This window comes from Sitodiplosis mosellana, unplaced genomic scaffold (genome assembly GCF_009176505.1).
Source record: "Sitodiplosis mosellana isolate CC-2019 unplaced genomic scaffold, AAFC_SMos_1.0 Smas_scaffold_30, whole genome shotgun sequence".
NCBI classification, from domain to species: Eukaryota; Metazoa; Arthropoda; class Insecta; order Diptera; family Cecidomyiidae; genus Sitodiplosis; species Sitodiplosis mosellana.
The window spans coordinates 1,087,323-1,106,851 of record NW_022595272.1 but is presented as its reverse complement, the minus strand read 5'-3'; the positions used below and the strand labels follow the sequence as shown (position 1 = coordinate 1,106,851).

Here is a 19,529-nt window from a genome sequence, read left to right as displayed (position 1 = left end):
CCCTTGAATGAAATGAAAATTATCTTCAATTGGAAAAAAGAAATTTTTTTGTTGAAATTTACACCTTTCCAATAACAATATTTTATTTCAAACCATCAACCATCTGGCGTGAAGTTGGCTTTTAACGCTCGTTGACTGTACTTCTATGTGAATATTCATTGTGCAAATTAGACGCTGTCAAAACAGTTTTATACAAACGTCGATAGAGTCGGATCTATTGTTTGTAATCGAAACAAAAATGTTTGTGTTTGATATTTAAAATTCATGTGAAATTAATTTACCGTTAATGTATCGTTGATAATAAATCATATCCGTATCGAATGTCATTGTTGCATGAAAAATGCATATAAAACAGGTAAATACGCGTTAAAATGGCAAAATATGTGAAAAATAAAACAACAATTTGGAATTGAGGTTATGTTTAGTGACGCTTCCTTCGACTCAAAAGTTCTATCGATTGATTTTTCAATGGTTTTTGATTGCATACATTCAATTGGTTTCGTTTTAATTAGATTATAATCCAAGGATTCAAGAGCTATCGCGAGCAAACGGTCGTTGAACCATTCGACAAGAGGCATAATGTGGTCGTTGGTCGAAATGGTTCGGGCAAAAGTAATTTCTTCTTTGCCATTCAATTTGTGCTCAGCGATGAGTTTACCCACTTGAGACCTGAACAACGTCAAGCTCTCTTGCACGAAGGTACTGGTACTCGCGTTCTGTCCGCGTACGTCGAAATCATTTTTGATAATTCGGACAATCGAATTCCGGTGAGTAGATATTATCTATCGGTCGGGCTTGCGAACTCTACTAGATAAAATCAAACGTGATTGATAAAAAAATAACAGAAGTTATGAATTTGTCTCTTGCGTTCAAATTGTAGATTGACAAAGATGAAATCTTTTTGCGTCGTGTGATTGGTGCCAAAAAAGATCAGTATTTCTTGAATAAAAAAGTCGTTCCACGCACAGAAGTAGTGAATTTATTGGAATCGGCTGGTTTTTCCAATTCAAATCCATACTACATTGTGAAACAAGGTAAAATCAATCAAATGGCCACCGCTCCAGATGCCCATCGATTGAAGTTGCTGCGTGAAGTGGCTGGTACTCGTGTTTATGACGAACGGAAAGAAGAATCCATGAACATTCTGAAGGAAACCGAAGGAAAAGTGGAAAAGATTAAAGAATTTCTTCACACCATTGAAGAACGATTGGCCACACTTGAAGAGGAAAAAGAAGAGCTGAAGGAATATCAAAAATGGGACAAAGCCCGTCGAAGTTTGGAGTATATTATTCATGAAACCGAATTGAAAGACACAAAGAAGGCGCTCGATGATCTGGAAAATCTGCGCAGAACATCGGGAGATAAGCAAAAGGAATTTAACAAAGAAATTCAAGAGGCTCAAGATAAATTGAAATCCATCCACAAGAGTTTGAAAGAAGCACGCAAAGATGTGACCATTCTGAAAGACGAGAAGTCAGTTCTGATGACCGAACAACAGCAGTTGCTGCGCGAAAAAACGAAACTCGATTTGACGATCGGCGATTTGACGGATGAAGTTCAAGGCGATAATAAATCAAAAGAGCGCGCCGAACACGAATTGGAAAAGCTCAAAGAGTCAATTGCCGAAAAAGAAAAGGAACTTGGTAAATAGAATTAACTTTTGTATTTGAGTGAGTTGTAGAAAAAAAAAACGATTTATCATTATGTTTTTGACGTATAGATGCGGTTCGACCGCGTTATGAGGCGATGAAGCAGCGCGAAGAAGATCTCTCGCGTGAACTTGGATTGAAAGAACAAAAACGAAAGGAACTCTATGCCAAACAAGGGCGTGGTTCACAGTTCAAATCGAAAGAAGATCGAGACAAATGGATTCAAACCGAACTCAAGTCACTTGCGAAACAAATCAAAGACAAAATCACTCATCAGAACAAATTGCAAGATGATTTAAAACGCGATGCAGCTAAACAGGCCGAGTTGGAGAAGAAGATCGAAGAGCATATGGCCGAAGTGGAATCGATGCGCGCCCAAATCGATCAATTCTACAAGGAGTCATACGAGCTGAAGAAGAAAAAGGATGCATTGCAAGCAACGAGAAAGTGAGTTATTCGTAGATATCTGTCTAAATTTCGTGTTTTTCGCAATTCACATTGGGAAAAATTACAATTTTTGTGCTTCTGAATTTGAATATCTCGTTTAAATTTTCATTTTGCATTATTTCAGCGAATTGTGGCGAAAAGAAACTCAAATGACACAAACATTGTCAGCGAACAAAGAAGAATTAGGCAAAGCAGACACCGCACTTCGTTCGATGGCTGGTCGAGTGAGTACACATTTCTTTTGTCCACATTGTTTTTCTTGAAAATCTTGAAATGTATCAAAAAAACCTAATGAATAATTGCTATTTCCAGCCGATTTTAAATGGTCGTGACTCAGTTCGTAAAGTTTTAGATCTATTTTTGGATGCGGGTGGTCCTGAAGCCGACATTGCCAAAGCCTATTACGGTCCAGTGATCGAGAACTTTAGTTGCGAGAAGGCCATTTATACTGCTGTCGAAGTGACAGCTGGAAATAGGCTTTTCCATCACATTGTCGAATCCGACCGTGTTGGCACACAAATTCTCAAGGAAATGAACAAGCTCAAGTTGCCCGGTGAAGTAACATTCATGCCGCTTAACCGTTTGCAAGTGAAAGTACACGATTACCCAGATAATCCTGACTCGATTCCAATGATATCAAAGCTACGCTATGAAGAACAGTACGATAAAGCACTTCGGTATATTTTTGGCAAAACATTGATTTGTCGTAACTTGGAGCGAGCCACCGAATTGGCCAAAAGCACCGGTTTGGATTGTGTAACATTGGAAGGTGATCAAGTGTCATCGAAAGGTTGCTTAACTGGTGGTTACTTCAATACATCACGTTCGCGTCTCGAGATTCAGAAGAAACGCACCGAATTCATGGATTTAATAAAAGGTTTTGAAGAAGAGCTCACCTCAATTCGAAATGAATTGCGAACAACCGAAGCTAGTATCAACAACTTGGTGTCGGAGATGCAGAAGATCGAAACAAAGGTATAAATCGCGTACTTTTTCACTCATTCCTTTTTTTCTGAACTTTTCAAGTGGTTTAAATTGTAATGTTTATCCTATGGACTCGTTTTGTCACTTCAATTATTCTGTTGTTTTTTTTTACAGCAAGGAAAATCTCAAGATATATTCGATAAAGTGCAAGCTGATATCCGTTTAATGAAGGAGGAATTGAGTCGAATTGAGCGATTCCGTGGACCAAAAGAGCGTCTAATCACCCAATGCAAGGCTGCTTTGGAAGCATTGAACAGCACAAAGGAGGGCCTCGAAAATGAACTGCACCAAGAGCTCATGTCACAACTATCGACACAGGATCAACGTGAAGTTGACACACTCAACGATGAAATTCGCCGTTTGAACCAGGAAAACAAAGAAGCGTTCAGTGAACGTATGCAATTGGAAGTGAAAAAAAATAAGCTTGACAATTTGCTAACAAACAATTTGTTCCGGCGTCGCGACGAATTGGTGCAAGCTTTGCAAGAAATTTCGGTTGAAGATCGCAAACGAAAATTGATAAATTGCAATGCGGATCGAGTCGAAACTGAAAAACGCATTGATAAGGTCAACAAAGATCTACAGTCGGTGGATAAAAAGGTTCAAGATGCTGTAAAATCACAGAAAAATCTACAAAAAGATCTGGAGAAATGGACACAAAAAGAGAAAGAAGCGAAGGATAAAGTCGATGAAGATTCCAAAAAGTTCGAAAAATGGGCAGCAAAAGAGAACCTGCTGCGTTCGAAAATCGACGAATGCACCGAAAAAATTGCAAGTCTTGGTGCATTGCCGCAGGTTGATCCGGCATATACACGTATGTCACTGAAGAATGTAAGTAAATCAATTCCATTTTTAAAATTGTTCATTCTCTATTGTTGTGTGTTGGATGTATTGTCCAAACTCGATAATTTCATTGTATTCCATCACACTTTTAGTTGTTCAAAGAGCTGGAAAGGGCGAATCAACATTTGAAAAAGTACAATCACGTTAACAAAAAGGCCCTGGATCAATTCTTGAGTTTTTCCGAACAAAAAGAGAAACTGTACAAACGTAAAGAGGAATTGGATGTGGCCGATTCAAAAATTCGTGAACTCATGCAAACACTGGAAATGCGCAAGGTCGAAGCGATTCAGTTCACATTCAAGCAAGTGGCCAAATATTTCAGTGCCGTTTTCAAGAAGCTTGTGCCACAGGGAAACGGACATTTGGTGTTGAAGACACGTGACAGTCAGGATGACCAAGATCCAGAGGTAGCCAGCTCAGATGATTTCACTGGCATTGGAATTCGTGTTTCATTCTTATCCAGCTCAGAAGCTGAGATGAGAGAAATGAATCAATTGTCCGGTGGTCAAAAGTCTCTGGTAGCGCTTGCGCTCATCTTCTCCATCCAAAAATGCGATCCAGCACCATTCTATCTGTTTGACGAAATCGATCAGGTAAGACTACTTTAAATCTATTTTTAATATGACTTTGGTGACTAATCACTTTAATTTCGTTGACGTTAATAGGCTTTGGATGCTCAACATCGTAAAGCTGTGGCCGACATGATTCATGAGCTAAGCGAAAACGCACAATTCATCACCACCACGTTCCGACCTGAATTACTTGAGCACGCCAACAAATTCTATGGTGTTCGATTTAGAAACAAAGTGTCACACGTCGATTGTGTAACGAGAGAAATCGCCCGAGATTTCGTTGAAGATGACACAACTCACGGTTAAATTGATGCGCAACATCAACTTAACTTTTTAGCAAATTAAGAGCATAAGATAGCACTATTCGATAGTTTTTAATGACTTTGTAATCCAAATAAATGAATGTTCCGGCAAACAATCGAAATCACACCACTTTATTGGATTTATTTCTTCTTTTCTTTGGTTTTAAGTTCGAAATGAGTTTAGTGAGTGTACAATTTTGACGAATGGGTCGTGTAGCTGAGTTCGACTCGCCCCAGAAATTGTTGGAAAATGAAAAATCAGCACAGTGTGTATAATGTACAGAAAACGATTTTTCATCAACACTTTCAATCTAGAATCATTCATTTCCAACGATTCCCTGGAACATCCAGTGAAAATTGCTCGATATGAAATTTTAGGTCAATCGTGTTTTATATCAAGTTTTCTTTTAGAAATAAAAAATGCAAACAGATGTGTTTAACGTATCCTTTTATTCAATTATTTTTTTTTTTCAATAATATAAAAATTCGTCGACCAAATTACTGTAAATGTATGTATCCCAAACCCACAAGATCACTGAATAGCTCGTTAACCAGCCTACTGAACTCAGCTTGTGTTTCTTCATCGAGTTCATTTATTAAATCCGTTTCCTCGCCCCGTTCAACGCCTGACGCATATTCTCCCATCGGTTTTATGTGCTCTGGCTTCACTAATTTCACGAGCATCAACATCGGAGCGAACAATAATGCAATTTCACCGAATTTTCGAAGTTGTGCTTGCAACTGTTCATAGCTGAAGAGTTTATTTGGATCACTGCCAAGCCTTTGAATAGTTTTGCTCAATGATGCATAGTACGTTTGCAACAGCTTTTCATAGTGTTGATCACGGAATTCCTTATCAGTCGAAGAGAATATGTTATAGAGCAAATCAATCGCTGGTGAACAAAAGCGTACGAATTGCCAATCCAAGAAACACACTGATTCCAATCGATTTTTCTGCGAAAACAAGGAAAAAAATTTATATGCATAAACCAACACTTCATTTTTATTTTTCCAAAGAAATATCAAACTTACATCACCATCAGGATTCTGAAATAAAAAATTGTTGTTCCAGCAGTCTCCATGTCCGATGACACCGAAATCGTTAGAGAGTGCTTCAGATAAATAATGTTCGACTTTGCTTGCATAATTTTTCCGTAGATTTAGCATATATTCTTTGTATTTCGGATTTTTTAGTGTATCAGCCGCTCTTTCAACTGACTTCTCTATGTATGATCCAAACAATCCCTTGATAGCAACATCAATAAAAATGTCTTTCAATCCTTTAAATTCATCAAATTCATGTGGTCGTTGATCTTTCAAAGCAAATGAACACGCGTGAAATTTGCCGAGCTCACGCATAATCGATAGCTCATGATCGAGTGCAATGATATTTTCTCTGGGCCACATTTCATAGTTTTTGGATTTCATATCTTCCATAATCAATATATAACTGCCATTTTTTGCTTCACTCGCGTAAACTTTGGGAAATGATGAAAACGCATCCACTTCACTAAGTCCTTGCTCTTGTTGGAATCGAACGAATGCAGGCAGCAATTTTGAATAAGTATAAATTTCACGATCAAACACTAAGTCCGATCTGAGCAGCTTTTTCCGTGCTTCGTCTGCTGGAGGTGTTTTACAAATCAAATGCAACTCTTGACGCGCACCGTTGCCATTTAATCCCTTTGTGCCAGATAATGTGATAGCAGTCATAACACCTACAAAATTATCACCATGGTTTGATCCAGTTTTTGTTTTAATTTCATAATCAGAAAATCCTTGGTTTTTCGCCACTTGATGTAAAAGTTTTGTTATGGATTCAGACGACATTTTGCTTAACTTGAGTTTACCAATTTCACAGTTACTATACTTCTTGAAACTTTTTTTTTTGTAGAATGAATCGAACGAAATGCAATCTCTCAACTTACTCCACAGATGATATGCACCATTAAACTACACATGATATATTTCAAGCCGTATTTATATCAAGAGGCGGTAATAAAATTTCGTGCACATTTTCAATTCTGTTTCGATGTTCTTTTTCCTCATATAACAATTTGCAGAAGATTTGCAGTAAACCTGATTTGACTGACCAAAATTAAGAGTGACTAAAAATAGCCGCAGGAATCAAAATATTCTGTGGCGTTCTTTTTAGATTGTCATTGACTTTGATCATACCGCACCGATAATCTGCAAAAAATGACTTTGAAGTGATATTTTATATTCGCTGCTAACAACTGCATCAAAATAATGGTCATCACAAAATGCTGATCAATCATCGTTATTAGTAACTTTGACAGCATTTTAAAACAATGTTTATTCATTGAGCTTATTCGCGTTGATGATATGCATTAGTCATTATGTCTAGACCGCAATATTTGGCATTTGTTATATTTTATATAATCAAAATCAACGTATAGATTCGTTGTGTTTTTTTACACATTTTTTATCACAGTTCCATTGGCATACCAATTTCATATAAAACGCAGTGGCTCCGTCAGCTTTGAATTTAAATTCTAATGGCGTTTCCAAAACCAATAAACACATACGCTTTATATCTTCTTCATTTTTATCACGGCACATTCTCACCACAGTTGATTTAAATTTGATTGAATGATTTAAATTCCTTTTCCGTAATGTCTTTATTACGTCTGGAATTCATTTCTGAAGAAAATAATTTCTAGAAAGCGAATTTTGTTGAATTGATTTGTATGTCAAGTAAACGTTAATGGGGAAAATCAAACTATCGATTTATTCTATGTTGATTATGCGTTCAATGTAACGTTTAATTTCTGAATCATACATGTGAGTTTGGTCAAAAATCTAAAAATTTATTTGCAAGCATTTCAATTACGTATATAAATATCATCTGCATGTTCTTGTTTTTCTGTTTATTTATTCTAATTATCAACCAGTTAGTATTATTTTCATTTTTTATTTTTTTTTTTTGTTCAAAATTTTCTGCATGCTATTTTAGTCTTATTGCTGAATCATAAGTGCTATATGGGTATCATTACTTTTCAGGTTTTGGAATGATTATATCAAGCACGTTGTAATAACGTTAGCGTTGTAATAACGTTAGCGATTACTTTTCATTTCTTGTTCACATGTTATACGCATCTCTATGCACAACAAAAGTATGAATATAAATTAAGGCTATTTCTGCATCGGAAGATCTAGAGCTTTGACCCTTGCAAAACCTGTTGGGAACATGTCGAGTAAAGAAGATTTATTTTTGTTTCATTTTTGTGAGAGTTTCTTACGAACGGTGAGAATTCATTCGGTTGAATATAAACAGTTTGAATCAAAGTCGAAGTTCTATTCATTGATGCTAGTTGGTATCTATTCTCTGTTTTATTTTCAAATTTCTGATTGCTAATTTTTTCATTTAATGATTCCGTTCATCCGTTTCGTTCATTTCTGTTCCATTTTTGGCTATTTTTCATCCTTTGCATTGTGATCACGGTTTGTTTTCATATCTCTTTTGATTTCAATTTCTTTCTCACGGAACATCGATCACAGAGCTCGCTTGTCAACACCGATTTATTTTTATGAACGCTCGAAAAACACCATCGACGATTTGATTCCCAATTTGAAATCGCATAACAGCGAAATATTTCGCAATCTGTTGCACAAAATCATTTCCATGCTACATAAATTGGAGAACAATCACCGTGTTATTACGAAGAGAAAAGATAAAAATATTGCAGATTTTGTAAGAGAGCTGGTTGCTGAGTCTTAATTCAATTTTTAATTAGGTTACGAAAATTCGATTGATGTGACTTCAATGAAAAAAAAAATCAATTACATGAATTAAGAACGATTTTTTATTTTCGCGTTGAATGGAGCGTTGTTATTTACAAATGGGCCATTGCTTCGAAGTCGTTCCGTGGTCGGGATGGCTCCAGATTTAAAACAGATAATTTCTGGCGATGACATGGATCAAGATAAATACAACCGATTGAACCAAGCATTGCAGAATATATTGAAAAATCATGCGAAAAACTACGATAAAATCGCTTGCATCTTCTTTGATCCACAACGCGAATGCACCAATGAAACACAACAATTTGATTGTGTGAGTTATCGCGTTCAACCGGTATCCCAAAATAATGGCCCATCACAACTGTGCAAGCCGAACGAATACGAAGAGGATGGCGATGATTTTTCCGACTGTAAATTACATAAAGTCGTGGGATCACGTAGCCTTTCCTGGGAATAGCTATTTTGTGGAGCACAGATGAGTGTATCGAACAAAATAATATATTCAAAACAACCGCCCAAACACAATGGTGTGTTTTTGACTTATTTCACATTTGACAGCACGCACACACTGTCGTACTGCTTCACGCACATTCGTAGAGCATATGTTTTCAAATGACAAACAAAATCAGCCGGCTTATGTCATTCAGCGAACAGTTTTATACCTGATTTATTGCAAACCGTAAATATTTTAAACCAAAATTCTGTGAATATTCGTCGATTTAAGAAAGAATAATTCTTCATCTAATCGAATCGAAACCAGTACAATAATTCAAAGCATCGACTTTTTTTAGTCGAATCAGCGAAATTTGTTTTAGAAAAATAAAACTTTCTAGTGCAAGGTGAAATTATTGGCATTTCTGGTGAGTCACAGTCAAAAGGCATCACATTCGTAATTATTGTGAAATTGTTGTTTATATTTCCAGTGAGTCGCACCAGTTGATTTCATTTGGTCAGTGAACTTTCTAGCGCAAACAACTGCTCAAGCTACGACGAGTCAAATATTCGTGAGATTTTTTATACGTTAAATCTTCGTAGGTAAGTAACAGACACACTGGAAGATCAAAGATAATATTTACAAACAACCTGAAGAAATAAGTGCTGCTAAAATATCTCTCGTTAGTATTTTCGAGATTGAAAGAGAAGAAAAATGGCAAATAAACCAAACTACGACATTGTTCTGAGTCAAGAAACCGTGAACCAGATTGTGTCGCACAAAAATGATCTATTTGCAAACAAATTGAAGCCGGGATTTTATTGAAACAAATTTTGGACACGACTAAATCACCTCTCAATGAAATATCTACTGAACGATTCGTAGAATGTTTGTTGTTGGCCAAAAAACCGATCATTTTTGCAACACATGGGATCAACGGAGGCGGTGTGGATTGGAATGACATGTAATTCCGGATATTGAGTGACATCAACATTGCGATGAATTTGACAATTTACGACAACGGCGTTTGGGTGCCGAAAAATGCACGTTTCCGTGTATACAATCCACCGTTGAATGGAGCGTTTATTATTTACACCTGGTCCAGTGCTTCGAAGCAAAAAGAAGGCGGCAATGAACCCCGATATGAAAGAGGTCATTTCTGGAAATGCCTTCGATTAAGACAATTACAATCGACTGATGGAGAGACGGCTGATGCCACTTTTTTATTACGCCAACGAGAATTTATTTTTATTATTTTTTTGAACAATGCAATATATATATATGGATATGGAATATTACTTCGACTTTTTCGTCTGGAGTAGCTCTAAATGGCTATAGTGACGAGAATGCAAAACAGGATAACCAACAGGCCTTTATTACGATTCCGGGCGTGGGGTGTGGAGTGTTTGCGGGACATTTTCGCGGCAAAATGGCCGAAAATTTGAATCAAGCATTGCAATACAATTTGAAGGAGCACGCAAAACACTACGACAATATCGCTTGCATCTATTTCGATTCGTTTGACGAATGCACAAATTAAATGCATCAAATTGACGGTGTGAACTCTCGCGTACGGCTGACGTCTCAAAATCCACAATTATGCGATCCAAAGCATTACGAAGAGCCTGTTGACTATTTTTCCAACTGCAAACTACATGAAGTCTTTGCTTGGGATCATGTGTCATTTCCTGGTAATAATTACTTCAGAGCATCCAGAAAAACGGATGATGGCGTTTCGGCGGCGGCCACCAATTCCATGGAAGTCATAACTGGAATCAAAGGAAGTTACCACAAAGGCGATTACTTTCCATCCGAAGGAAACACAAATTGGGAAGACATGGTGAATAAAAACCACATCACTCTGCGAGCGAAAGATAATGTGAAAGTTGCTACGGCCGATGGATTGTTGATTGACCTAGAAGGATGAATATGAGAACAATATTTTAAGATTCTTGGTGATGATTTTCCCCTTGTTAAAGTGTATATAATAATACCAGAATGATTCAAAAAATGTTATTTGTAGCTAAAAAAGAAGTAATAATCAAGTTGTGTGAATAAATTTCTATTTTCACTGACTCAAATTTGGCACCTTACACACACTAGCATCTTTTTTATCTTTAAATAAATTGCTTAAAGTAAAACATTGTTATCACAGATTCGTAACTTTATCAGAAATCATAATGTCAATATAGAATACAAATTACGCAAAAGGCACTTTTAATGTGTGCAGTGTGTACGCTGTCAGATTTGTGTTGATCACTCGAAGATTTATTTATTTTCCTAAGACAATCTTGTATACATCTTATTTCCTTCTTTATTATTTTAAGAAGATTTTATTTTGTGCAGTCCAAATCAATTCGAAACAGATTCTGTGTAATATTTGCTATACAATATTATATTTATTTGGAGCAGGTATAATAAATATTTTAAAACTAATTAAAATGAATGCAAATTTTACTTCAAATTTCCCAGTAAATCATTTTCCTTTCAGGAATCGATGACAATCTCAATGCCGGAATTTTCGAATAATTTTTTTTTTTACAAATTCAACTGCAAATCATCAAGAGGTTTGAATTTGAACTTCTACAAATGTATGTAGTTTTTCCTTATCAAATAATTTTAGACTAGCTTCGGTTTATCATTCCCAATATTTTCAACTTTGGACATTGCCGCGATAATTGATCTAAATCACAATTGTATATAAGACCCTTGTCACAGTGTTCAATCGAAAATTCGCGAAAATATTAGGAAATTTTTCAAAAATTCCCACAAAAAATTCGTGACGTTTTTTTGAGGTTATATCGGCCATTTTGCTTATTTTGACCAAAATGCTGAAAAATTTGCCGATATTTTGCATAATATGTTGTATTTAGTTCCATCCTTTAAATATCAGATGGTTTTGTATCCACTTACAATTACCTTTGGTGGAATTCTCCATCATTTTCCCACACATGAATCGGAGCCATGACCGATTGGCCGTTTTCGGGGCGTCCAACAGCTTTACAGATAATTGTAAAAATGCAGAAATACTCTAAAGAGCACCCAAAATAATAAATAATATCAATACATATCACAAACATGTCAATAGCTTTTACATAAAACTGTGAGTGCGCCTATAATTATTTCGCACTTACATCACGCCAAAAACAGAAAAATCACCAAAAAATAGAAAATATGAAATCCTTTTGGGTAAATCTCTTTGTGATGTATTCGTAAATGGCCCATAGTAAAATAATATAATGAAACTGCGACAATATTTGTGTTTATTTTTAAGAAAATTTAAAAAATGAAAATGTGCCTTTAATTATTTCGCGGAGTGTATCTGTAGAACAATAATCTTTTCGGTACCAATAATTCTTTCATATGGGCAAAACACAGTGTTGTAAAAATTTTGCAATGCTTATCGACATATTCGGGAAACGATCAATGCTAATTCGAAAAGAGTAACTTCTTAATGCCTCACACACTTTCCAAATACTCGTGTTTTGTATGTTTATTTCCATTTTTGGGTACAAAAGACGATCGGATTTTTGATTGGTTTGAGACATTACAAATTATACATTGTGTGTTATTTTTATGTGGTAGTTAAAGGGGACAAACGGTTTTTATTGCAGATAATAACAATGCCATTCACGGGTCGAAAGAGCGGTGATCCAAATTACGCTCGCGATATTTATGCCGCAATGGTGAAGCTGTGCGACGGAGACGTATCCAAATTTACTCCATACGTAAAGTTCAACAGTCGTTGTCTTTCGTATAGAGCACTTATAGAGCTCCGCCAGAAACCAAATGACAAAAATTTCACCATAATGAAAAGCACCATACAGGCTTTTAATTTGGAGAGTGAGTATTTTTATGCAGTAGAATTGAAATTTCCAAGTCTCTGGTTTTTATGTGTTATTTTCTTGCATCATTTGTGACCCACTTCTTAAGAAAAAAATAGGATTTACTCCTGGCTCAGATGATTAGCAAATTTTATCAAAATCTTCACCATGATGCTTGCTTGATATTCTCTTTACTTGTCCTCATTTTTTCCAGAAATAATAAAAAGAGAATTGGCAAAAGAACAGCCGGCTTCGAAAGATGATATCGTGTTGGTCAAAGTTCCAAAAAAGCGAGAAGCAAAAGTAAATAAAAACATTTTCAAAATATTCACTTTCAACCATTTTAATCGTCATATCCAAGCGCGACTCCACACTTAGCTTCTAAATGTGACACCGTAGTAAGTGTGGGCATACGTTTTGCGAATAAGCGACAAAGAGAATGGAAACAAGTGCGCGTGTGGTAGTGAGTAGCCTAATGCGATGCTACTCAATGTAGCGACTAATACACGCGCACTTGTTTCCATTCTCTTTGTCGCTTATTCGTAAAACGTATGCCCACACTTACTACGGTGTCACATTTAGAAGCTAAGTGTGGAGTCGCGCTTGGGATTGGTCATTCCATTTATTGTTAATTTAAAGTGATCTGAACTAATCTTAAAAACGTTCCTCTGCATCTGTTTAGGCCAGAAAAAGTGAGAGCGATGACGAGTCATTGACCGCTGTTAGGTTGGCACAAGCTTCTGCGGCGACAACATCCCTCGGTGCACAGTCAACATCGATGGTGTATGACGTCCAGCCAAGTACGGTACGTTTGCATGATTTTTCTGCTCTTTTTTTTACACCTTTTCTCCTTTGCGCCACAAAACTTATCAACAAATTCAAATCAGTTTTATTACCTTGTCAATCAAGCTTGCACTAGATCTTGGTAATAAAAACAATTTCACTGAACGTCACAACTCAAAATGTTCATTAGTTCTAAGACAAAAATCCCCCTTAATGAATAAATTCAAATAAGAAAAACCATAACAAATGTTCCTATCAATTCAGTCTGCGGCCAATTAAAATGATGCTAGCACACCAATAAACGAAGACATGGTTTCGAACGCTCCTCGATCGCCGGGACAAGGTCCATCTGCGGCATCCCAAGAAATGGCATGTGACGAGCAGCCAAATTCGGTAAGTTTGCATGTTTTGTCTTTTCACATAATTCTATGCAACATTTCAATCTGTGTAGCATTTCAAAAAGATTTGAAAACATTTTTGATTGAAAAATTCAAACGATTTTTTTCGAAAGCATGAATGAAAGAAACGCTTGTTCGATGAATTCGGTATAAATAAAAATGTATAAAAAATGATTGTGTTTCAGCTAAAAGCGTTGTATTTCAAATTAATTCAACTTTATCCATCCATTTGACCAATATAAATAGTAAAGATTAGTACATTTTTGGACTATGCGCTGCATTGCTCTGATGAAGTACTGAAACTTTGCTTCAGTGACCAATGCTTTATTTGCAACGGCTGAGAATTTATAGGCGTACATACTGAAAAATGCACACCTGCCAAAAAATAACGGTAAATTCTAAAATTGCAAATCGCACCCTAGAAATTAAATGTAGTGACCATAAGCAATCTACATCAAAAACAAAATCAAAAAATACTCATATTCCTAAAATTCTGTAGAATAAAGTTAAGCCGATTTTACAATTGTATTTTTATCGTCATTAGTTCATTAAGTCCACATGAAAATCATCACGTAGTTATACCAGATACGCTTTGATCGCTTTGCAGGTTTCGGTCATTGAAACCGACGATGATGCTGGCATCATTAGTTCGCTGGATGGTGACGAGTCTTATTTCGCGGAAGTGAATGCTCATGTAAGAATTAACAATAAATAAGAGCAAACTTCTTCAAAAACTTTTCCCATTTTTCAATATCATCTCCTTGCAACTTTCAGTCCACACAATTGTTAGGCGGCAACGACGGTGCGAATGGTGGCGAAACGCCCATCATTCACTATCCACCGGAATCGCCACCACCTTCGCCCAGATCATCATTCCTTGCGCGGATCGATTCATTCAACGAGTTTATAGCCCGGTGTCAAGCTAATATAGCGATGTTGAGAGAAGGGCTGCCAAATTCGTTGATCATTTCCGAAGACGATGATTAAAAACAGGTTTGTTTTCAATTCAAACTATCAGATTAAGAAACACGGTAGGACACAAATAACAACCGCGTACAGAATTGACGAATTAGAGTTGAAAAAGTGAAACTATCAAATTAAGCCAGAAATAGTGTGCTCTTCAATGACTCTAGACAATCCAAAATCTCTTCACATTTTGAAATATGAAAGTTCTTACTACTAGGCTGATTGAAAAGTTCTTAGAATGACATACAAAGAGCGGTATCATCATGTATTGCCTATCATTTAAAAAAACTTCAGTCTTCCAAAAGAATTCAGCAAATATTCCATCCAAATCGCATATTCAGTTCACTCTAGAGTTCACTAGTTACAGATCATAAACATATCGCCGGAATACCAAAAGACAGCCAATGACATCTCTAAACCAACTTATTGAATCATCGAATATTTCGGGCAACTTTTTTCAATCGTGTGTGGCTTGAGTTGAATATAATCAAATTTACGGCAACACTAGCAGCTTACAGATATTCAAAAGTAGCTTTTGAGTTTTTCAATGAATAGAAATAAAGTTTTCACCCAGTTCAAAAGTCCGTAAATTTGATGATAAAGTTGAATGAAATAGGTTACGAATCACTTTACCAACCACTGCATTTTTTATATTTGATCTCTATCTCTCTCTCTCTCTCTCTCTCTCTCTCTCTCTCTCTCTCTCTCTCTCTCTCTCTCTCTCCTGAACACTCCATCTGCATAAAATTAAATACAAGGCATCAGAGAAAAGTCATTCATATGCAATTTTTTTCAACTGTTCTCTTTTCTTTACATTAACGTTTGTTTTCTGTTCCGAAAATCGTAGAAAATGAATTGTAGCTGCCGTCAACTAGCACAAAAAGAGCGACCGATACGGACCAACTCTACAACCAACATGGATCTGCCTGAACCGACGCAAAACTTTTCGTCAATTTATCTACCAGTATAAATTGAATGATGACTTTTGCAGTCATTAAGTCACAAACTAAACGTGTAAAATGTTTAACGCCTTTTGATATACCCTTTGTCCTTTTGGAAACGTTTACTAAAGGCTATTCTGGACCGTTTACCATCTGTACTACTTACCAAGTATTTCCATCTTGTTTGTATGATATATGTTTTGGTTTAATTTTTTTTTGTTTTTTTATTTTTAATGATTTATAATGGTGTTGAAAACAGAAAAATTCCCAAATACATTCTTCACTTAAGTGTTCTGATCACAATTTTGTTGAATTTTAGTTTTACATCTTCCAATTACTTATTGCCAATGAATTACTTATAGTAAAAAAAGAAAAAAGTATAAGGGCTCATTTCCCATCTGAATCAACCTATTTCATATGCAACGTCATAGAATTTCATATAGGTTGATTCGCATAGAAAATAAGCCCATTCAATTGCTCGAATTGAGAAATCCATTTGGCCATTTATTTGGATGTCGTTGGGTAGTATGGAACGTCATGCAAGTTGATCGTGGTGGTATTGATATCATACCTAAGCAATGGCTCATAGAAATTAGATGAAATAGAGTGATTCTGACAGGAAATAAGCCCATTCAATCGCTCCAATCGAGAAATCCGTTTGGCCATATATTTGAATGCCGTTGGTGAGTATGGAACGTCATGCAAGTCGGTCGTGGTGGTATTGATATCATACCTAAGCAATGGCTCATAGAAATTAGATGAAATAGGTTGATTCTGACAGGAAATAAGCCCATTCAATCGCTCCAATCGAGAAATCCGTTTGGCCATTTATTTGAATGTCGTTGGTGAGTATGGAACGTCATGCAAGTCGATCGTGGTGGTATTGATATCATAAGTAGGCAACTTACTATTACATTGAGCAACCGGGAACAATTAGTCGGCATCGTAAGCTATGGTTTAGATTGCGATCCAAATGATGCAGTTGTCTTCTCCTTCATAAAAGAGTTTCGTCCTTGGATCTAGTCAATAACAGGCTTTTAATTACAAAAACGAACGAAAACAAAACTTTTTTGAACAACGAAATGTTGTTTTTCTTAACACAAAAAAAATATATTTGTGCATAAATGATTGTTTTTGATTGAAATAAAATGCGTTGGCATAAATTTATGAAAAAAAAATAAACATCCATATTCGTATTCGTACTGGTATTGGAAGGTAACCACATTTATTTGAGATATCGCTTAATGAACGAAGAAAAACGACACGCAGCCCTCTAGGCGAGGGACACTCAAAACAGTCATCGTGCATATATTAAGCGGGCACTTTCGATGCGTTCATTTGTGTGAGTGCGATTGTGTAAACGACAATATGCGTGTTCAATATGTGTACGAAGACAGCTCCGAGGACTGCACGCCTAGAGGCGTCTTGGCGTCTTGGCGTCTTACATCAAATATTTCTTATGTATTTGTATACGAAGAAAGCAACCTTGGTATTGTATTATAGCAAATTATATATGTATTGTTACGTCGATTGCTACAATCCAAGAATCTCAGGCATATTTTATGCTGACATTACATTTGAAAATGATTTATCTTTTTTCCATACAGCTCGCTTGGCTCGACAAATGCACAAGCACACAACAAGAAGAACAAAGAAAATCAATAAAATCTGCAACGAAATTTAAACAAAATTCAAGTAGTCTCTTATCAAAATCGAATCAATTTGAAGTTGACTCACAAAAAGAACTGTGGTTGTTTCGTATCCGTATTTTTCCCATATCCAACATTTACCTTCATGTTTCATTTGCAAATTTCCAGAGCCCCCATAGAATCCTTTTAGTCGACATTGAAACGAATAGTATTGTATAGTTACACCATACGTACTATTTTTGGCACAAATTGGCCAATAGACATAAGGAGTCTCACACTTTTCCACCATATTTGGCTCAATGAATTTACCGTATTCTGAAATGAACGGCCAGTTTCATATGATATTATTTTGTTGGAAACAAAACCAAAGAGATATACAAGCAAAGAATTACCGGATAGAAAACTGTGACAGCTTTTGTGCTTGTTGCTGCTGGTGTTGTTGCTTGTATGATTATTTCGCTATATCGTGAAAAGAGAAACACCTTAATGATTTTACACGGAATAACAATTAATTTAACATTTGAGCTTCCTACTACAACACTCTCGGAATGTCGATGGCAAATCAAGAGTCTTTGATATGTGAGAGGCTAGATCTTAGATGACACGCGCGACATTATGTTGAAAGTATCACTTGGTATAACAGCTCACAGAAGTGAGCGAGAGTGATGAAAGCACACATTGTGTGGAAAGTCTATTGCTCCGAACATGTTTCTGTTAAATGTTTCATAGCAGCAGGAAATTGATTAAATAGTATTAATCTATTTTCGGCGTCCAAGGTGTACTGATGAACTCGACCGATTTCCGAAGCCGAAGAGCAGCTCTTTAAAGTTCCAAACCATTTTCTGTTTGTCGCACACACGTCATTGTCCATATAGTAACGGAAAGTGGGGCAATTCCGGACACTGCGAATAAATTTATATTGGTTCGGTGTTTCGAACCGTGGGAGGTCTCTATGAACGCGTCTCAATAAGATGCATTGACGACTTATGTCAGCGAACGTATTTGACCAGTCAGTATTGCATCATTGGTCGACAAGCGCAGATGTGGTGTTTTTTTTTCGTCCAATTATTTTTTCCAGTTTTTTTGGTGTTTTCTCATTGTAAGTTAAGTGCACGAAATATTTGATAAGTGGTTTTTGAAGCTGAAGATGAGCTGAATGCAATGATACTTTTGTTCCTTTGATTGAATTGAAAATTATGATAAATATTCATCTTTGTCCGGATTTGCCCCACGTGGCCATTTCGATTTTGGTCACCCAATTTTTTTAATAGTTTCAATTTAATCGAAGAAACATAAGTATCATTGTATTCAGCTCGTCTTTAGCTTCAAAAACCTCTTACCAGATTTTCTATGCGGTTAAATTTCAACAATAAAACCCAAGCTGCGGATGCTGTTCAATGTAAAAATTGCAGTCCGTTGAAAAATGCAATGAAAAAAGTCGAAGATGAGCTGAGCTCCGTAAGAAGTGGCAATCAATTGCTACAAACACTAAAACCGTCATTGTTGTCAAAGGTTGTAGGCGTTGTATCACCAATTGCTTCACCTCGTAAGAAATTGTTTACCTTTGAATTCTTGTATATTTGTTCGCAACGGATATTCTGAATCTTTTGAATATAGCGCACACAGAACAAGCTCTTGTCAGCTCCGATAATGGCATTTTTAACGTTGGCAACGTCATATGCAATAACATCAATGCGCAATCGAGCATTGACGAAGAGTCTCTGTCGAGTTTCCGCGAATGTTATTTTTCTAATCAATAGATGATCAAATTACGCGTTGAACAAGCCATATTTTAGGCAACTTTACCGTCAATAAAGATGAATTTTTACTAAAAATCCATGAGCGTAAGTATGATATAGAAGCACTGTCTGTGCACTTATCTGATTTAAACCATATGAGAAATTTAATTGAATTTACTATTCTACAAATAAAAGAATCACTTCGAAAACGAATCGATCCGATTTTTTTTATCC

At 36.2% G+C, this 19,529-nt stretch overlaps 2 protein-coding genes and 1 long non-coding RNA gene across 3 annotated transcripts; 2 read left to right on the top strand and 1 right to left on the bottom strand.

Annotated features, from left to right (window-relative positions):
- Positions 1 to 153: 153 nt before the first annotated feature.
- LOC129569213 (structural maintenance of chromosomes protein 3) lies at positions 154 to 4,927 on the top strand. Its single transcript, XM_055447856.1, has 9 exons — positions 154 to 355; positions 513 to 767; positions 881 to 1,643; positions 1,721 to 2,096; positions 2,221 to 2,320; positions 2,409 to 3,071; positions 3,195 to 3,911; positions 4,016 to 4,516; positions 4,589 to 4,927. Exons 1-9 carry the CDS (start codon positions 341 to 343, stop codon positions 4,799 to 4,801), a joined length of 3,603 nt encoding a protein of 1,200 aa, XP_055303831.1. The 5' UTR covers positions 154 to 340; the 3' UTR covers positions 4,802 to 4,927.
- A 301-nt stretch (positions 4,928 to 5,228) lies between these two features.
- LOC129569222 (uncharacterized) lies at positions 5,229 to 6,962 on the bottom strand. Its single transcript, XM_055447873.1, has 2 exons — positions 5,830 to 6,962; positions 5,229 to 5,751 (listed from the first exon to the last, which is right to left on the bottom strand). Exons 1-2 carry the CDS (start codon positions 6,625 to 6,627, stop codon positions 5,296 to 5,298), a joined length of 1,254 nt encoding a protein of 417 aa, XP_055303848.1. The 5' UTR covers positions 6,628 to 6,962; the 3' UTR covers positions 5,229 to 5,295.
- A 2,236-nt stretch (positions 6,963 to 9,198) lies between these two features.
- On the top strand, positions 9,199 to 11,437 carry LOC129569235 (uncharacterized). Its single transcript, XR_008688021.1, has 2 exons — positions 9,199 to 9,422; positions 9,486 to 11,437. It is a non-coding gene; the product is annotated as an uncharacterized LOC129569235 (long non-coding RNA).
- Positions 11,438 to 19,529: the final 8,092 nt, after the last annotated feature.